This window comes from Rousettus aegyptiacus, unplaced genomic scaffold (assembly GCF_014176215.1).
Source record: "Rousettus aegyptiacus isolate mRouAeg1 unplaced genomic scaffold, mRouAeg1.p scaffold_m13_p_8, whole genome shotgun sequence".
NCBI lineage: Eukaryota > Metazoa > Chordata > Mammalia > Chiroptera > Pteropodidae > Rousettus > Rousettus aegyptiacus.
The window spans coordinates 12798464-12819992 of NW_023416311.1; the positions used below are offsets into that span (position 1 = coordinate 12798464).

A 21529-nucleotide genomic window follows, 5' to 3' on the forward strand; every position below is an offset into this window, starting at 1 on the left:
CTTGGTCCATTCGGACGTGGTCTGTGAATGAAGAAAACAGGCTCTGCTCAAAGACATAGCTGCTGCTCCTGGCACCAGTCTGAAACGGCTTCCTGGTTCTTTAAAGGGAATATTCCTATAGAAACTGAAAAGGGGGAGAAATTTGTCTGACGGGCAGCCCAGGCTGTGGCCAACCTTTAAATTTTGGAAAGCAAGACACCATGTCTATAAGATGCCACTGCCCTCAGAAGATCCAGGTGCCCTCAACAAAGAAAATAATGTTCAGACTCAGGAAACAAAGACAGTTTCTGTCCAGTTACTATACAATCCTTCAAAACATTAAACCCCAATTTCCCTTTTCAGCCAAAAAGTTCGATGGGGTTTCTGCCTTTTAAAAATTTCATCATCTACACATAATTCTTTTAACCTCCAGAAAGCATTTAACATGGAGATCTTGCCCTAAGATCTTTATCTCTTGTCATGCACCCAAGAACCAAACATGGCAGCAAGCAAGCAAGCAAGCTGCATGGAGTGAATTTCAGTACTAAACCACATTTACTGAGCACATGCTATGTGCCAGGGGCAATGCAAAGTTGCTTCCTATGGATAACCTTTACTTAATCTCGGGATTAATAACCCTAGGAAATGGGGCCTGATGACAAATCCATTTCTCCAATGAGGACACTAAAGCTCAGAGAGGTTAATTAACTTGGGGCAGGTCACCTAGCTAAAAAGGACCAGAACTAGGATTCAAACCCAGTAATCTGGGTCCAAACTCACATCCCTAAGCAAGCCACTGCACTTGGTCACTTCACCCCATTCTGGTATCCTGGTCTTTGGCAAAGTTCCATGTAAAAGAAGGAGGTGACAGGAAGAGGATGGGGTTTCTAACAGTAAAGTTTCACAGCATTTGCACCATCTCCATAATTGTCTCAGACTGAGGACCTCTCCTCTCACCACACTGTGACACTACTCCCTTCTCAGCCTTTCCATGATGTGTCCTAGGAACCCTTCCATAAGTACTACCCTTCCCCTGGGATCTCAGAGAGAAGTTCACCTGATTTCGGCATCCAGGTGGCCCAGGATCTGAACACAATGACAGCCACAGGGAGGCATAGCGGGTCAGCTGGGCTTTGATGCAGCCTACCAAATGAGGCAGGCCACTGCTGCCTGCATAGATTTGGGAGAAAGAAGGGGAATGCTCCCTCATGGGGCTCACCAGCCACTAATCAAATTTTTAAGACAGGCTCAGCCAAGCAAACAGTCAAGAATAAAAACATTTGGAAGAAACAAAAAGGTCAACCCCATTATCCATTAAAAACTCAAGGTGGCAGCTCTAGACATGGGGACAGCTGTTCAGCCAACCCTCATCTGTCCTCCAGACACTTTTGCTCCCCAAATGTAAGGTCAGCCAGGTCACAACTGGAAGATTCAGGAGAGGAGGCAGAAAGCGAGGCCATGGTGAGCGGGAGCGGGGGTCAAGCTGGCCACGAAGCTCCATCCCACACACACCTAGTGACTCGGGCACCCACACACATACACAACAAATCACCCTCACACATACCCTCATCCAGCAGACACCAGAGCCTGGTGGCACCAAAGGGTTTGCACAGAACTTTGCCTCTGTCCCTCTCTGAAGGGAAGGAGAGTGACTTCGGGTGGAAGCCACCTGCCTTCTCTCTCAACTCTCACTGCCCAACCAGAAAAGGAACAATGACAGAAAGATGTGGGAAAGACACAGGGCTTGGTGTGCTGCTGCCAACCTACACAGGGACAGGGCAATGTTTGGCAGAACCTGTGCCCAGGTACTTCTCACCCAAAACCCTTACCAGGTGAGAGGCACACACAAACCGCAAAGTACCAGAGAAACGCCTAAAACAGTCCTGTTCAGGATGGAGGTCCAGGGTGAGGGCTGTTGAGAGCAACCCCCACCTCCATCCCCTTCTGGGGCCCCCCAGGACACAGAGTTCCCTCCTCCTCTTTTCAACCAACAGCAGAGCCCAGGGGTCTCCCAGCCAGCGGCAACTCAGGGAAAATCAGCAAGTCCATGCTACACAAACAAGAAGGGAGTTGCCACTAACAACGGAGCATCTAGTTTCTCGGGAGATCCCCAGAAGCTGTCACAACGCACCCGCCCGCAGGAGTTGCTGCCCAGTTATCAAGTTGGAGCTGACGGCGGACAGATGGGGAGCATCCCTGCCCACCCCCCAGCCGCGACCATCCTGCGCCCCTGCTTACTTACACCTCTGCCTTCGCCACCTGTCTGGGTGCCCGTCTCTTCCCTGCCCAGACGTGGTGCGTCTTCTCCCTCCTCCTGAGCTGCGCTTCCTCCTTCCAGCCCCAGTCTCAACCTCTTCTCCTCCGGAGGGGCATCCTCCTCCTCCTCCTCCCGCCTCTGCCGGCCATCCCTGCCTCTGAGCTTGCCCGTGTCTTCGGGGCTGCCGGAAGGGCTGGCCATGACTCCGGGGGCTCTGCTTGCACTTGAGGAAGAGGAAGGACCCAGCAGCCTCCCGATCCCAGTGGCTTGTCGGTGGGAGATGGGCTTCTGAGCGCGGCCTCAGTGGGTTCGCGCCGCGAGGCTCGGAGCAGGGCTCCTCGGTGGACCACTCCTGTCTCTCTGCCGCCCCCTCCTGGCTGTTTGCGCGCACCGCGGGCACGCGTGGAAGAAGCCTGTGCGGGTCTCACCTGCCGGGACAGACCGCTGGCTCTCCACTGCCCTGGGGCCAGGTCCCCTCTGACAAAGCCTGTACCTCCAGGTCGCATCCGCTAGTCTCCTTCCTCAAGGATGGGAGGAGAGTAAGGGACAGACAGATGTCCGCTTCTCCAGCACCCTGCAAGTATGGTCACTCTGGTCTTTGGTGCTATTCTGCATTCTGAATGATTTGGAGGTGGCCAGAAAATGGAGGCTGCCCCAAACGCATTGAGAATTTGGCCTGAAGGATGACATGTTTAATGCACAGGCACCATCTTTCAAAGCTATGCTTACTTATCAAGGATGTTTATTGACCATCGTTATGGACCAAGCATGGCCATGTAGGCATTGTCTCTGCCCCCCGTGGAGCCCAGTGCCTGTGGGGAAGGTAGTAATTTACGTTTTCAACGGATCAAAGGGAAGCAAAGAAGTGCTGGGTGCTGGAAACCTAAAAAGAAGGGCCTCACAGATCTGAAGCTGGGAGAGGGACTGAGAGGTGACCACTGAACGGAGACTACAAGATGAGAGTCTTTGGCCAGATGAAGGGTGTTCAGGCAGAGGAAAACAGCATGCACAACAGCCCAGAGTCTGGGAGAAAGGCAGCAAGAAGCCCGTGGGGCTGCAGCAAGATGGTGGAGGGGAAAGCAGTGTGGTGGGTGGAGAGGTTGCCTGAGACCAGGCATGCAAGACTGGACCAGCTAGAGGACCACTGCAGGACTCAGCACAGCAGCAGTGCAGAAGGACATAGGGAGGAGATATTAGAAATATTTTGGAGTGTTGAGTTGATAACTGAGTGTGCCCTCAACATGCCATCAGCATCTACGTGGAGTCCCCTCACATTGCGATGACCTGAACCAGGAGTCATTTTCGGACACGGTGGTGTTTTGCCAGTGCCCCAGACAGGCTGAGAGAGCACCAGGCTCCTACCTTCCCTGACTCTCCCCCAACCAAACATTCAGATCATATTGCAATAGCTTGTTTAACTGGTGTCCCTACAGCCCCTACTGCCTCTCCATTGTTCATGATTTTACCCTTAAAAGCTATCACAGTGAGCAGCACATAGTAGGTGCTCAAGAAATATTTGTTGGGTGAGTAAATAGATCCACTTCCACCCAGGATTCTCTGCATCCTACAGCCTCCTTCTTGCACCAGCCCCTTCCTCTTTTCTCCATCTCTTCCTTTCCCATAACAAGTAATTCTAATAACCATATGTAGGCTTTGAGACACTCTTCTATTACTTTCCACATGTTAATTCATCTAAACCTCACAATAACCTTGCTATCATCCCCACTGTACAGAGGAGGAAAATGAGGCATAAAAAAGTAAGTGACATGCCCAAGGCACACTGTAGTAAGAACTGCTGCCATTGAATTGGGGAACCTAAAGGCAGTGAGAGCCAACCCAGGGTGGCAGAGGCCAAGTGGAGGCACTCAACCACCAAAAGCAAGAGGGTGTGGTTACCCAAATAGACAGCAGAGTCAAAGCAGCAATCAGAAGAGTCCTTTGCTGAACTAAGGCGTTGGCTAGTTAATCATGGTATCCCTAAAACAGTGAAACAGATGGGAAGCCTAATGAAATCTGACTTGATCTGTATAAGCAGAAGAGCTCTAGTTCAAGTGAACAAAAATCTAACTGGAATCATTAAAACAGAGAGTCATGATTCCCCAATCAATCTCCAGATCTGAACCAGCTCACAGATCCAGAGCTCTTTGAATGAAGAGGAGGTTGGGTCCCCTTTGAGGAAGGACCCTAGTACGCTGCCAAAATGTATACCGTTAATCTTTCCCCAGCATTCCCTTAAGGAACCTACAACCTTACAAGAGTGCCTGCATTGAGGAAAAGGAAATAATCAACTTTCCAGGACCACTGGGCACAGGTTATAGGCTCTGTACTGACACTAATTTTGGGAGACCCAAAAGGTCACTAGAGTCCACAATCAGAGTAGGAGTTATGAAGATCAGATGACCTCTGGAGTTCTAGCTCAGTGCCATTCCCCAGTAGGTCTAGTGGGTCTCCACACCCATCCTGTGGATATGATACAGTGGCAGAGCTGGAATTCAAACCCAGGGAGTCCCACTTAGAGGCTGTGCTCCTAACCACAAAACAATCTGACATCTGTAGGAAGAAAGTGTAATTCAGGATTCTGGTCCCCGCACTCCAGCTAGGCCCAAAGTCAAAGTGTTAACCCTATTTTCTATAGCATTTAAAGCCAGGCAGGAAAATTAGGGACAATCAAAAGGTCACAGGGCCTGACATCAACAATAGCACATGAGTTTACCAAGCCAGTGGGACTAGATATCCTGGGGACCACTCATCAACTTCCCCACAGCATGACTAGATCAAAGGAAGGGAAGGTCAGACAAAGGTAAGCCCTTTTACCCTCACCTGGAAAAAATGTCTGTAAATGCTTTGAGCAGCTACCTCAATTACAGAGTAAATAAGTAATAAAACAACAAGCTAAAGTGGAAATTGTGAAAGAGGTTATGAACTATTTGAAGGAAGATACACTCTCTGTATTTGTCTTTGGACTGCTGTCCTAACCCACACACCCACAGAGAAGATGCACCTGACCCCAAAAAGAGCCTTGGGTCCTCCCAAAAAAGACTCCAACACAAGGATTTGAATGCAAGTAGTTTGTTTTGGAAGTAATTTTAGGAAACCCTGGTGATGACTGGGGACATGGGATAGAGAAGGGCAGGCAGCTTATAAAAGGTTTGCTATCAACCAAGTTACCATTGAGCTAATCCAACGGGGAGAAAATATAGATAGTGCACTTCAGAGTTACCCCAGCTCAGGGTACGGGAGCTAGGGTATTCACCCACCAAGTCTCAGCACCTTGACTGAGAGCTACTGCCTGGAGAGTCTTTATTCCCTAGTACTTCCAGCAAAGTGGGCACTGGTGGCCATAGCCTCAAGCAAAGGCAAGTCAGCATGTGCGGAAGTGGTGAGGGCAAGGGATGTGACCAAGGGTGCCAATGTGTGATATGGAGCCTGCGGAGGCCAGGCTGGTTCTAGCCAGAACAAGCTAAACAGGGAGGCATCAGGAGGATTTCCAAGTGGTGATGGGAAACCTCCTTCGGCAGGTCGCCCTTCTGCAGTGGGGCTCAGAGGGCAGGTTAGCTCAGCTGAGGCTCTAGGGACAGACTCTATGAGGGTTCTTCTTCACTGTTGGTAGCATAACCTCAGACAGGGAAACTGACCTTTGGGAGCTTCAGTTTCCCCTTCGCAAAGGTGGCATCACAGTATCTTGTGGGATTACTGAGAGAAATGAACAGAATTATGCTTATAAAGCTCTCAGCCTGATATATCATAAAGGCTCAAAAAGAAAGTATCTATTTTTAAATATCATTAACTCATGTGCTTTTTATTACAGAGAAGGCAAGTCTGGCCCTGAAGCTGGAGGGTTCTGAGGCTTCCAGATGTGATGGCCAATGCCTCAGACTTCCAGACGCAATGGTGGGGGGAAGGAGGGACACTGAATAAGAATGAGACTGACAACGAAAGGCAGGAAGTTAGAGGCAAAGGTTGGGGGAAAACAGTTGCACTCTGTACTGGAGCCAAGTCTGCCACAAGAAACTCTGAGTCTGACAACTTAAGCTGGTCGTGATTAGGGCATGAAGGGCATAAACCCCATAGCTTCCCCCGCTGAAATCCCTGTGGCAAACTTCTAGTCATTTGGGAGGTGTAGGGAGGAACCTGGCAGTCAGCACCACTCTCTTCCCACTAATGCCTGCCTTAGTTTGTTATCTGAGGGCCAGGGCTCTGTCAAGATGAGAGAAGCACTCTTTATCCAAGCCATCTGGCCACTGACCCCTGGTCCCAAGATATTGCTGCTTCCTCTCCAAAGAGAGATCACAGCAGTAGGTACTGACCCTTCCAAATCCATAACTTCTTCAGGCAACTGCCCCAGAAGCCATGTAATGTCTGGAGCCACCTACACACCACCTACAGCATACCCACTGGCCATCAGCCACAACCCCAATGTCAGCCATGACCTCCAATGTCAACCATGACCTTTAATGTCAGCCATGATCTATAATGTCACCCATGACCTTCAATGTCAGCCACAACCCCTAGTATCAGCCATAACCCCCAATATACTAAACTAACAAGTCAGAATTTGTGCTGCTCTGCACCACTGCTGAGAATCCCATAAATCTTATCTCACTCCCCATCAGTAGTCACTGGAGACAGGATGGCTGTCTCCTCCCAAACTATACCCCCAGGTGGTCACATATCTTTGCTTAGAGTCTCTCAGCTTCCACTTCGTTTGGAATGTGGTTGTATCATTTTGTTCTGCCCCTAAAATTACATGGGGACTCACAGGGCCACCAACAAGCTTTTCATCAACCCAAATATGACAGCATAATCCGTGGTTTATTCCTGATCATAAATTTTCTTGTTATATTATCAAGATGCAAATGACATTCCAAGTCACCAGATTCCAGGTTCCAATGTCACTTTTTGCCCACCTCACCTTTAATTCTGGGATATGTTTTCTTCTTCTCCTCCCAAGTATTATTTCGATCCAGCTCTTTATCTATTTAAACGATTCATGCACAGTGTCCTTGAGGGTCTCTTCCACATGCCCCAGCACCCAAATTGTTCCCTCCTCAGCTCTGAACTAAATTGGTGAGCAGGCATCTTCCAGTACAACACATGTCAGTGTTTATCTAGGCCATTCCTGCCAGCCCTTCCTAGAGGCATCCTGGGTGCACGAATATTTGTCTTGATTATCCAAATCCCCCCTCCTCTTGTTCTTACTAAATGAGTGCGTGCTGTGTCCCATTGTTTTTTAGCATGGGGTGCTGATTGCTATAAGAGCCTTTTAATTCCCACACAACACTTACAACAAAGATGAATCCCTGCCTTCATCCTGGCATGACTGCATCATAAATTGTAGAGTTTAGAGAAGAAAGCATTAAAAGCAGTGCCCACACAGCCTATGTGTGCAAGAGACGGCACTGGGAGGGGCGGAAGGCAGGGCCCCTATCCCCAACACCACCGTCTTGAGCCATGAGATAGCCCCAGACAGGGCCATGGGGCAGCAATGAGTGAGCACGGCGGGTCCTGGAGCAGGTAGAGATCTGAGACCAGAAGCTCCAGATAAGCCCTCTGGGGCCCTCAGACCCTCAACATCTCCCCATCATCAGAGCTTGTTTTTGTGCATCACATTTTTTTTTCCTGACAACTCTATGTAATTCATTGTGTAAAGGGGAGATTAAAATAATTTTTGTAAGCAATGGGATAAAAACCCATAATAAATATCTCATGAACTATTGAGCTCATGGGAATTATGTGTACCTGTTTCCTTTTATCTCAAGGGAAATAAGATTCTGCATTTAAATTTACAAAGAGTTCCATGACCCCCAAAAGAAAAGAACCACCCAATTGTGCATTTACTCCAAGATTTAATACACCTAGATCTTGAATGCAACCAAGGAAAGGAGAAAAGGGGAAATGCCTTTCTCTGGATGCTTTCACTGTGTGAGGAGGCTCTGTATGTGAACTATCTCATTTCTCTCACATCCTGACTCTATACAGTAGAGTCCCATTTTTCAGATAAAGAAAATGAGGACAGAAAGTATAAGTTACTTCCACATGTCATTCAGATGTTAAGAACCATGGTAATAATATTAGCTAAACAATTATAGCTGATGTTTTTGAGAGCTTACTATATGCTGGACACTGTTCTAAACACTTCACATATTTTAGCTAATTAAATCTTCACTACAGCCCATCGAAGTAGATATTATTATTGTTAAAATCATCACCACCATTGCTGTTGCCATTTTACAGATGTGGAAGTTGAAGCTCGGAGAAGTTAAACAACTGATCCAAGGTCACCCATTTGTAAGGGATGGAGCTGGGACTTGCAACTTAATTGTCTGCCTCAAGCCCAGACTAACCTCTCAGTGACACCACTTCCCAGAATTTCTGACAATCACTGTAAGATCAGACTGACTTGACTGTTTAGGACCAGCAAAGAACAGGATGTGTTCTGTAATAATTTCAGGGTTCACGTCCACAAGAGACTCATCCTGAGTTCTCTCTTGTGTTCAAACGCCACTCACCATCCAGGACCCTCTGCATTCATATCAGTAACAAAACAAGAGGTGAAGAAAAGAAAGCTCGTGCAAGATGGCATTAAGTGATGGAAATAAGGTTTGAACCCAGGTACATCTGTCCTCCGAGCCTGAGCTCTAAGCCGTGATGAAGCAACCTGCCAAACATCTCATCTTCCTGCATGGAAAGCCCTGGGCTTAGTGGAGAGGAGCAAGTCCCTGGAAGGTCCAAGTGAGGCACAGAGGGCAGATAGCAAGGCCCTGGTTATCTCCAGAAGATTATGCTGGAGACAACACAAAATAGCCACATGGGATGGGAGAGGCCCTTGATTATCCAAATAGAGTAGGAAATTCCCCATCTCTTGGGCTGAGCAAGGAGTCAAACACTCCTAAGACAGAATGGAAGTGTCTTTCATCTTTCCTCCCACAGAGCTGCCAAGTCCCAGTGGGCAAGGGCACCTGTGTTTGTGTCCCAGCTATGCTACTATACTGCTTTATAGGCGTGAGGTCACTTTCCAAGTAATGCGTCCAATGCTGAGTAGAATTCATATAGTAATAATAACCCCTATTCTCTCTCTCTCTCTCTCTCTCTCTCTCTCTCTCTCTCTCTCTGTCTCTCTCTCTCTCTGTCTCTCTCTCTCTCTGTCTCTCTCTCTCTCTCTCTCTCTCACACACACACACACACACACACACACACACGCATGCACAATTTAAGAATTCTGAGGAGGTGAATAAAAATGTTTACAAAAATAATATGTGCTGTCTTTCTATCATGGACCTATGGCCTCTGACCCTTACCTAGGCAGGAGTCATTCCACTGTTATCTGTATACAAATGTCTTTTTCCTCTCTATAACTGTCTCTCTCCTGTCTGTCTGTCTGTCTTTCTATCTGTCTGTCTGTCTCTCTCTCTCACTGCCTCGTTCCTCTCCCCTTAGGCTTCCTCCTATTTTTATCAGTACATATCTTGTGATAACCCTAACCACATACCCCTTTTCTTGCTGGCTGAGTCACTGCTTTCCAGTCCCCAGCAGCTAAACTCGTACTTCAGAACCAAGGCCAGAGCAAACCTCCCCTTTCCTTCAGGGCAGTGGATGACTGGATTTTTCTGACTCACCCTCTCTCCCCATCCATCCCTCTCACGTCCTATTTCTCCCCTTGTCTCTACCTCCTTCTCTCTCTTCTTCCCCTCTACCTAATGCTATTTGCACACCACACCTCTGCTGATGTCTAAGTTGTGCCCAGAGAGAGGTTTCTATGACAGATACAGGGACACAGTCCAACTGGCTGAGAAAACAGCTTGCACAGGTACCAAGAATAAGAGCCACCTGGAGATACCTTGCCTTGCCTCTGACATTTGATTGATTTGGGCACTGAGCCCCTGTAGAAGGGACAAGGGATAAAAGATGTTAAATGCTGGGGTCCACACTGCACTTACCAGTCCCAGGATGCATTAACCCCAAACATGACGTTTTCCTTCCCAGTCCGGAGCAGGGAAAATACTGGGGAATAACCGAGCTAAGAACTAAAGACTCAGATTCTTTCTCACTGCCCACATTTTCTACCATCTCTTACTTGCAACTAAGAAAGGAGAATTCTTGTGCATGTAACTGGCTCAGTGTGTACGGAGATGCTGTGAGGGATTCAGGGAGGGTTAGGGAGAGAGGTAAGTGTCCATGAATAACCATAGCAATAGGAAGGGATGCAGGCCAGCTCAGGCCAAAATCAGAAAAAAAAAAAAAACAGGTGTTATCCACCTGGAAAGAGGTTCATTTCCATGTATGAATAGTTCTAAAAGAGCTATTATTTTTGAACAATTGATATAGCCGGGCACTGCTAATTGCTTTATATGCATCATGTCATCCAATTATGACAATTCTATGACATAAACACTATTCCCATTAGACAGATAAGAACATTGAGGCTCAGAGAGATTGAATAACTTGATCAGAGTCACACAGCTAGTAGGCGACAGACACAAGCATCAGCATTTAAAAGGCAAGAGCTCTCAAACAAACAAACAAAAAAAAGCTAATAGACTTAATCACTACCAAACCAGTATTACAAGAAGAAAGGAAAAAGATAAAAAATATGAATAATAAAATGGTAATAACTATCCACCTATCAATAATCACTTTAAATGTAAATGGATTAAATTCTCCAATCAAAAGACATAGGGTGACTAAATGAATAAGAAAACAAGACTCAAGCGTCCATCGATAGGCAATTATATAAAAAATATGTGGCACATATATACAATGGAATATTACTCAACCATAAAAGGAATGAAATCTTACTATCTGCAATAACATGGATGGACCTACAAGGTATTATGCTAAGTGAAATAAGTCAGGAAGAGAAAGACAAATGCCATATGATTTCACTTATATGTGGAATTTAAAAAACAAAATATATGAACAAACAAAACAGAAACAAATTCATAGATACAGAGAGAGTACATTGATGGTTACCAGGTGGGAGGAGGGTTGGAGGTCTGAGTGAAGAGGTAAAGGTACTAAAAAGTACAAATTGGAAGTTACAAAACAATCATGGAGATGTAAAGTACAGCATAGGTAATGTAGTCAATAATATTTTAATACCTATGTATGGTGTCAGAGGATACTAGATTTATCAGAGAGATCACTTCACAAGTTATATAAAAGTCTAGTCACTATGCTATACATCTGAAAACTAATATAATACTAAATGTCGACTATAATTAAAAAATTAAAAATAAAAAGGCAAGAGCAACATTGTTTAAAGGACAGAAACTAGTCCTATGCAGCGAAGTTCAATGAATTGGGTTTAACAAGCTTAGAGATTATTTTCCCCCAATCTTCCAATCTTGGAAAAGAATATTTATAAAGACAATATTTATAAAGACAATGAGTTCTCTGTGTGTGTGGAGTGGCAAAGAAAAGGAAATTGACTTAAGTCAACATGTAAGTGTTTTTAGTTGGATATATGATAGACATTACTGTCCTTACTGTGTATTTTTTAGGCCAGGTCATTGATGCTCTGATGCAAACAGCACTGGACAAGACTGCTGGGAAATGTAAATCTGAATTCTGGCTCTCCTGCTAATTTGGCAAACTGCTTCAGTCCTCTGGGTATCAGCCTCCCTCCACTCCACCTGCCTTCTAGTTGCCAAAAAGAAGGGGCTCCAACCAGACTATCTGATGATTCTTCCAGTTATAACAAATTTGTTCCTAAAAGGTGCTTCATGACAAGGCTTCCTTCTCCCTCAAGAGCCATAAGAAGAAGCACTGAACCCTCTTTCCCCACCCCACGAATGGAGGACACCTCCGACTTCAGTCCCCCAGGAAAATGCTCACTGAGTCTACCTGGAGTGTCAGCTGACCCCAGGTCCCCTCAGAAGCCAGTCATGAGCCTGCCCTGCTTCAGGTGCTAATCCGTCAGCTGGGTTTCCTGGGGGGAAAGAGCTCATTCTTAAGCTCTCTTTTATGGCTTTTACCCAGAATTGATTTGAATAAATCAGTCTAATGCTCTCTCTACAATAGAACCAATTGTAAAAGAGCTTTATTTGCTCTGCTTTCAAAGCAAGTTGGAGCTGCCTTCTTCCTATTCCAAGGCTGATGGAAAAATAGATGTGCACAGTGGAAGTGACAACAGGATTCCTCAAAAGGTGGAGACCCAAAGCCCTGCCAGGATTCCCCAGCAAAGGGGTCCCCTGCAGAACCCACACCTGGAGAAGGAGGCCAGAGGCGACCAGATGGGATTTATCTGCTCTTAATGCTAATGCCTTGAGATCAGCAAGTGCTGTGCTCACCCAGAGGCTTGGGGAAGCAAGCATTCCCTGAAATCTTCTGTTTCCCTGGTTATTCTAATTTCCCCTTTCTCAGAAAGGACACTGCAAGAGCTAAGCTCCATCGAGCTCTGCCAATGTACCAAGGCGCTGTATCAAGTCTCAAATGGACCTCCAATTCAATAATCCCACCCACAGATTTCTTTCTATACTGTAAATGCCCCCGAAGTCTTACCTACATCAGTACCTTTGCATGTGCCTCTCTCCAATTCCTCACACACACCTAGCTCTACAAGCCTGCTCCTTAATATCACACTCCTCCAATCCTACTTCCTCCTAGGGGTCGTCCATAAACACCCCAGTATAAGTTAGGTCCTAACTATTATTCTCTTACAGATCATCCAGTTATTTTTCTCCATATCACTTTATAGCATAGAAGCAAGATGGTATCTTGTCTAGGGGTGCAGGTTTAGAAGTTGAGGATTTTTTAATGAAGGCTCATTTACCCTCTTATTATATGCCGATGTTGAGTACATTATGTAATCATGTCTTGCCTCAGTTTGCTCACCTGAAAAGTGGGGGTTATAAAAGCATCCGCTTCTTAGAGCTGCTGTACAGATTAACTGTGCTGACATCAGTAAGGTGCTTAGAAATATGCCTGGCATGTAGTAAGCACGCCATAAACATTTGCTATTTTTTGTGTTGTAACTGTTTGATTCATGTCTGTCTCCCCAAAGGCCTGTGTGTTCCAAGAGCTCAGTGCTTGGTCATCCTGTCCCTCATGAAAGCCCCAGAGAATGAGGTTTACAGGACAGCCTGAACACTTGGCCCACCATCCCCCCCAGGGGATCCTAATGAGCTGCGAAGGTCAGGCCAAGGGCTCTAACTGATGGTGCAAGAAGGGGACCAATGCAGCAATACTGAGGCCGGGGACCTGGGGCTCAGAAGGTCCTCACTTTCAAATGAACAGGTTGATCAGAATGCCTCCCACCACAGGAAACTGCATTCACAAAGTGGTTTGACCTTCACAATCAAGCAGAGGTTGAGAGCACATATACTTTTGTTCACTGTTATCATCAGCACACTTGGCAACACTCTTTGATAATTAATTATTTGTTGAATGAGTGAATGAATAAACCAATGACTGAATGATGAATGGTTGAATAAATGAATCTCAGCAATAATGAAAACCCTTTCTCTCCCTACATCCTGACTTGGGGGAGGCAGAACATCATAATAGCTAAGAGGACAGACTTTGAAACCAGACTACCTTGGTTCAAACCTCAGCTCCACCACTTACTAACTGCATGACATTGAACAAGGTATCTAGCCGTGCTGTGCCTCAGTTTCCCCATCTCTAACATGGGAGTGTTATTCTCTTCCTAGTGAGACTGTGAGGGTTAGATGAGTTTATACATATACAGCCCTTGGAACAGTGTCTGGCACATAGCAAGTACTCAAAAGAAACATTAATTGTTGCTATTACTATACTGGCCTCTCTCTGTATGTTTATTATTTTCAGCCTTATTTGACTTGCCTCTTGCTGTAAGCTTCTTTGAGCCCTTTTGGGGAAGAAGCAGAACACAAATCAATTTAATAAATGAACTACTCAAATATAACATTTACAGAGTGGACTTAATCTAACAGATTTTCTCCTAACAAGACGTACTTGCAAATTAAACTGCCTAATTTGGTCGTATATTTCGAAATGTTAAATGCTCATACCCTCTGCCCCAGAAATCTCACTTCTAGGTTTTAGTCCTAGAGATACGCTCACATGAGTGAGCCAAGATGGTGTATAAGGAAATTCATTGCAGCATCATTCAGGAAGGCAAGTAACCAGAAACAACCTACATGTCCATGCATGGAAGACGGGCTAAATGAATTTATAGTGTAACCATAAAGCAGAATACATGTGACAAAATTTTATGTATTGACATGGAAAGATCTCCAAGACATACTGTTTATTAAAAAAAAAAAGAAGTTGCAGGATGCTGTTCAGAGCATGACCTTGTGTTTCTAAATACACACGGACATACACACATATATACATATACACGTATATCCACATGCACATGCACACCAGTCATTATCCATTTCTCATAAATGAAGAAACAGAGGCTCAAAACCCTAAGGTCCCTGTCTAGAAAATGACAACCTACATTCTTCCAACTCTGCCTTGTGACAGGACTTCAGCACAGAGACATGCTGGAGATCAGAGCAGTTTCAAGAAGCAATCCTGATAACAGGTAAAGAGAAACTAAGACAGCCGAAAGCACTAACATGGAGCAGAGCCAGGGGCATCAACTGGCTTTTTTCTGGGCTAGTTCCAACGCCTTGTTGTATCTCTCCCTTTCTGAACTCAGCATTTGGGAATAACAATTTCCAAAAACATGCCATTCTCAAAAAAATAAAAAAAAAACAACACAAAATGAAGTATAACATGCTAGAATATGGACATTATGCTCAGTGAGAAAATCCAAATACAAAAGAACAAATCTTGTGTGAATCCACTTATGTGAGGTATCTAGAATCATCAAATTCATAGACAGAAAGCAAAATGGTGGTTAGGGGAGGGGAGAATAGGAGTTTGTGTTTGATGGATGTGGAGTTTCAATGTGGGAAGATAAAAAAGTTCTGGAGATGGATGGTGGTGATGGCCGGAAACAATGTGAATTACTTAATGTCTCCAAATACTACACTAAAAATGGTTAAAATAGTAAATTTTATGTTACATGCATTTTCAAAAAGAAAAGTTTTGCAAACGTGCTATTCTCCTAAACCATATGAAAATCCATGGGGTAAAACAACCTGAAGAAGATGGGTGAGATCAGGGTTGAAGACAAAAGAGGTTCAGCTCTGAGTACCACTGACCCACCCCTCACTATTGGTGTGCTGCTGACCCCTACCTTCAACTTTAAGTGCTGATCAAAACTCTTTTGTCTTAATTTTCTCAGAGAAAACATTTCATCCCAAATCAATGGATCCATGACAATTATAAATTACTTTCAAATTTAGTCAAAAGACCAGGCAGTGGCCTCAAATTCATGGTCTCCTGCTCTGAGAATATTTTTCACACAATAGGAATTTCCACTCTGACATACAGTCCTGGTGTGAGGTGATTTGAAGAAAATATGGCTTCCCTTCATGATACTGCCCTCAAAAGTTAAAGTGTGTTACCTAAACCACTCAAATTCACCCAGTGACCAATGAACCAGGTTCAAATCAACTTGAACCTAGTACTGGTTAGGATACTCTTGGAGTCAAGTAACAGAAAATCCAGTCTCAACCTGGCTCACCCAATAAGGAAATTTGTGTGGTCTGCTCACACAAATAGAAGGCCAGTCGTAGAATAGGGTCCAGGTGCCTTATGCATCTGGATCATTCCATCAAGATCCCAGACTGCTTCCATCTCTCTCTTCTGTCAAGCTTAATCTGCACTCCATCCTGAAACTAGTTCCCCTCCTGGTCACAACATGATTGTGATGATATTTGGGGCTCCCTGCTTTACTTTCATGTCCAGGAGAATGCAGAGAAACCCTCTCCCTAACACGTGAAATGTAAATTCCCTTCAGCATAACTATGTCAAATTTAGGACATGTTAACCAGACACAACAGTCACCAGGGTAATGATATGTACCAATCAGCCTAACTCTGGTGTCAGCAAACTATAGTCTACAGGTGAAATCTGGCTCACCATCTGGTCTTATAAATAAAGTTTTATTAGAACACAGCTAGGCCCATTCATTCATGTATTGCCCATGGGTACTTTCTCTCTACAATAGCAGAGTTAAATAGTTGCAATGGAGATATTGTTGCCTATGCTCATTTCCAAACAAATTACTGTGGCCAGTGGGATCAAGTCCTCAGATTAGACAAGCTTGAGTCACATGACCTATCCGAACCACATGCATTGAACAAGATTACTCTGAACATGGGATAGAGTGGCTCACTAAAGGAAGAGGTGCTGACTTGCCCTTTGTACCCAGTGGTCAACAAGCATATCTAAAGAAACTAGAAAATCACAACAGGTTCTAAAAGAATCACAAAGAGTGATGGTCTTTTAGGGGAGTGACAAGTAAAAGAAGACTTTGATGCCTTGGGCAGCCTCTCCTTAGCTTTTCTCTATCCAGGCTTAAGAAACTATAGCCATCTAATTCCAAAACAACAGCTAGGTGAGCTGCTTGTTTATTGGTTTTGATTTAGTAAAGAAAGATGTAAGCTCTAGGGTCTCTTGGTTAAAATGCACTCTTGGATCCCACACTCAAACAAATGCAATCATGCTTTATACATCTGGCATCGAGAAACAATAATCTTTCAGCAAGTTTGAAATTTCACATGGTGTATTTTTCTCAGCCCTGTCGCTAGAACTTAACATTTAACCTGAGGACACTCCTGAGTTAGTAGAAAACTCAACAATATTTCTGCCCTGACTAATCCTTGCACTTCAGCTCCCAGCTATCTTTGGGAATCCAAGGTGACTTCTGGTTGGTAACAGTGCATTTATCCCGTCCATAGTGAGGGCTGTTGCTCACCATATGTAGTGAGGTTTTCCCAAACCAAGAAAGAAATATGTCCCCTTTACTCCATAACCCAAGAAGAAAATAAAACACAGAATCTCACAAATAGGAGAAGGTTGAATCATGCTCGTTATTCTCAGCTTCAAGACTGCATCCTTTACTTCCAGACCAAAAAAAAAAAGTTCTGTTTCTAATATACAGTCACTCCACATCAGATTTATATGCTTGAGTTTAAAGGAAGCCAAGCAAAGTTATCTGTTCTTGTTGTACCTGATTAACCTTAATACACAAATCCTACAAATCAATAGTTAATTAAAAATGTGGCACTGCCTATGTAGTTAAGTGACCTCATCCCTCTGCAAACACTACCCATTTTGTATATTATTAGGCTAAAAGCCATGTAGGTCACCCTCTATGGCAATGCAGAATTATACAGATAAGAAAATAAACATATTTCCAAAATATGTCTACACACAAACCTCAAATGTAACATTTTGGCTGTACTTAAAACTCAAGACATCCCTTAGAAGCTATTCATTTGGTCTGCAGAGCTTCTCGAGTCTTGAAATCATTTCCTTCTATGACTGCAGCCCATATTTTCTGCAGAGTCAAGGTTTGTGAAGATGCTCCCATGGTGACTAGAAGTACTGGGTTTCCATTTTCAAACTGTCTCCAGGCTGAGAGCCTGAGAACTCACCTTCACCCTGATCTCATATTCCCCCATGCCTTCAAAACTACAAATAATCAAGAATAATAAGACAGGGCTGATTTATTTGTCATTTCCTGGTTACTGGTGACTCTTTGTAGGTTTCTTTGTTTTAACTTCACAGTCATTTCAGCAATAACGAAATTGCATATCTTATTGATAAATAAATTTCTTAGTTATTTATCAATATCTTATTTATTGATATTGGTATTGGTGGCCTGCCTTATTCGAAAAGGTTGAAGTAGCTAAGAAATAGTGCATTACAAATAGCTTTGGAAGAATCACCCATTGTGGGAGACCCAATTCACAGTGATTTCTCCTGGTGGCCTTGTCTTGCCACACCCCCCACACCAGTTCTTCTGATAACAGGTACACACAACCTAACCCTGGACGTAAGTCAGTTGACATGGTATCACCAACCCCTGCTCTATGAGAGGACAAGTGGCCCAGGAGGGCCCATCACAACCCTTTTGTGGGAATTTTCACACTGGGGCTGGTAAAGGAAAGTCAATTTTCTTCATGACAACAAAGCCATGAGGATGAATGGCCAAGACACTTCTGCTAAGATCCCCACCATATACAAAACTTCCATCTACAGTAAGAGAGGAAAAAACAAGATATAGAAACGAGAGGTAGGAAGAAAATGGGCAAGAGAGAACTGCTCCATGGTCTAGTTACATTAACCACTGCATTCCCTTCTCTGCTTCAGTGAGTTAGAGGCCAATCTCTACAAGAATACCCAGTGAAAAGATGAAGACAAGACACACATCCCTCTAGCCTTTACTGAAGTCAGTGTTCACTTATTTTAACTGATCGTTGGCACCCAATCTAGCTGACAGAATCCAAAAGGCCAAGAACTCACCAGCCAGGAGCGAAGGCTGTTGGTTCCTGCCCCTCCATTCTCCTTAGTTGCAGGAACTGAAGAAGACTCCACTCCTCCTATCTGTAAACCAACCCCTACCCAGGAAACCAGACAACCAAGGGTACCAGATCGCTCCTCTTGAAATGCCTGGGGTTGGGTGCCTGGAAACAGTTGGTGTGTGCCATTAGCCAGTGGGCTACCTAAAGAGAAGAGCATCTTGGAGGCAGAGAAGCAAGCTGGGTGTGCAGATACTCTAGGGATAGAGAAAGGACCTTAACCCCATGGAGAAGGGAGTTTCAAAGAAAAATGAGGAGAGCCTGAAGGGGCTCTCTATGGAGATGAGATAGTGTCTGAAGCCATTTTAGACAGAGCCTGTAGCCTTAGGCATAGGCATTGAAGATGTCAACCCAGTTTGGGTGAGTAAGTTCAGGTGTACCTGCCATGGTTCCTGAAAGCCACCTTGCTGCTCTAGAATGATTTGTAGCAGACCTGGAATAAGTTGGGGATCCACCTGCATACCCAGCAAGCCACAGCCTCCCAGTCTTTATTAACAATAGCTAACAAGTTCTGAGTACTTTCTAGGTTCCAGGAACCATGATGAGAGCTTACCAAGCATCATATCAATTAATTCTTGAAATAATCCTTTGAGGCGTGGATTTCATTTTTATCTCCATGTTACAGATGAGGAGACTAAGATTCAGAGAAAGTAAGTCACTTTTACCAAGACAGTGGCACAGCCAGGAGTCCAGGTGAGTTCTTTCTGATTCCAAAGCCACTATGCCAAGGTGCACCTCTGCCCAGACCCTCCTAGCTTCTCCCCAACATACTGGACTCTATCACCCACACCTTCAGGCACCGGGTAGCACCATTTTTCCAATTCTTGGATCACCAAAATTGGATCATGGATCAGCACTAGTTCAAAATTACAGCTGGAAGCCCCACCCTTATGGCGGGCCCACCTTGGATGGCGTTACCAGCCCAAAGCCTACCTACATTCTCCATTCCCCTCTGTACATGGTAATTGAGAATGCTGGAATGCTAGGATTCACAACCCGCTTATTAAAGCTGACTCAGTTTCCTCAAGCCCACTCTGCTCAATCTCCCTGCCCTTCCCCATCAGCCCACCTCGGGGAGGTCCAGAATGCTTCATGACCAAATTCACTCACATATTGACAAAGGGTCACCATTTTCCATCTCAAGTTCAGAGCCAAGGTCTGCACTGGGCACAAAAGAGAGGCTTATTTCCAATAAAATCAAAGTACAGAGCAGAGAAGAAATGAGGAAGACCAGCCCTGAGGCTGTGCCACGTCCCATAAATGACAAATGCTATACACTCATGTCAGAAAGCCAAGGCTATAAAAGCCACAAGTGAATTAGGAAGGAGTCCAAAGCAGTGATGTCATGTGAGAACATCTTTATGTAGCACCGCCGCCTTGCAAGGAAGCTGGGTTTCTCCTCCTGGTCAGACAAAGTTCTCAGACCCCAGTGGTGTCTCCCATCAGGAAAAGAAGGGGGAGAAAAAGCAGAGTGAATTCTTGAGTCACTACTTTTCTCAGGGAAGACAGAGTGGCCAGGGAACACAGCCACCCTCCCATTCTCCATGAAAAGCATTCCAAGAAAGATGAGATTGTGGACATTTGTCAGTCTGTGGCTGACACTCCTATTAGCACCCTGATGTGTCTTTGTGGATGTTAACAAAGGTTCACTGTTACCAACCTAAGTCCAACATAAGTCCCCAGTCTAGAATGAGGTAAAAGGAGAAACTTTAGGTAAACAATTTGCAAACCAGAGAAACACACCCTCTAGTGGAAAACAAAAGTGCACTCCCTAGAGACAAAAGGGAGGACTGCTTATATAAACTGCCTCCCCTGGTCCCTGATCGGTCCATTTTTATGCAAATGGAGAATCCAAATTTGCAGTTTGAGTGATCTAAACAGCACTACTCCTGATTATCAGAATCGAACATCCTGTTTCCTCATTATGGAACTGCTTTGATTGGTTGGTAAAGATGCAAAAGAGGACATAGGTGCAAAGCTCCAATTGGATGGGGCAAGTTTCAGCCCATTGGTTGAAATATGATTCCAGGAACTGCTTTATAAGGTTCAGCTCAGGGAGCAGGATCACAGTGTAGAAGGCTGAAGAGTCAATCTGTGGCTTTTCCCGGACATGCACTGTGTGTGAGAGGCTTCTGCAAACAATAGCTGCGAGACTTTGATTATGAATTTGGGCCCTGTTAACTCTAGGAGTCCTTTTTAGCAGATACAGTCCTCCTCAAAGTCAACAAAAAAAAAGTCTTCATTGTGTACGTCTTTGACAGAAGGTGAATCCTAAAGCCCATTTCCCATTGCAAACCCCTTTCCCAAATACCCATGATGCTTGCTACCAGGGCTCTCATTCTGGAAGAAGGGTTGCAAAGATGGAGTACGGGTCTATCCCAATGGACAGTGTCAGCTGGCTGGCTCCCAACTCCCCTCTCTGCCCTCCCACCACACGCATTCCTGCCTATTCTCCAAGCCTGGTTGCAGCTGCCTGTGGATTCTGTGAGCCCCCACGAACCTTGCAGCAAACTCGCTTCTGGCTTCAAAAACCGGGTTAGTCGCTGTTGCTTAAGCCAAGAATCCTGACTAATGCACACTTTTTTATGTTCGTTGTGTTTTGTTTTCAGAGCCAGCAGCCCAAGGATATTTCAAACCATGGGCATTGGTGCAATTCTATATAAAGGAGCCAGAAACCATTTAGATGCCTGCCAGGAAGAAGCACTTACAGATGCTTGAGGAAAGGTGCACAATAGTGACATATTGAGTGAGGCCCAGATTTGGAAGCCAAGTCCTCTCTTTCATACCTCAGGGCCTCCACGCATGCTTTTCCCTCAGCTTTCCATCTAGTTATAATGCCCACCTTCCATCCAAGTCTCAGCCTCTGTCACTTCCTCAGAAAAGC

General features: G+C 44.9%; 1 protein-coding gene across 1 annotated transcript in view; it reads right to left on the reverse strand.

Annotated features, from left to right (window-relative positions):
* Positions 1-2572, reverse strand: part of LOC118606686 — a 402280-nt gene extending 399708 nt beyond the window's left edge. The window contains exon 1 of the mRNA XM_036225879.1: positions 2222-2572. Within this exon, the coding sequence (XP_036081772.1) occupies positions 2222-2437 (216 nt within the window). The 5' untranslated portion in view covers positions 2438-2572. The remainder of the gene's footprint in view (positions 1-2221) is intronic.
* Between the last annotated feature and the right edge of the window lie 18957 nt (positions 2573-21529).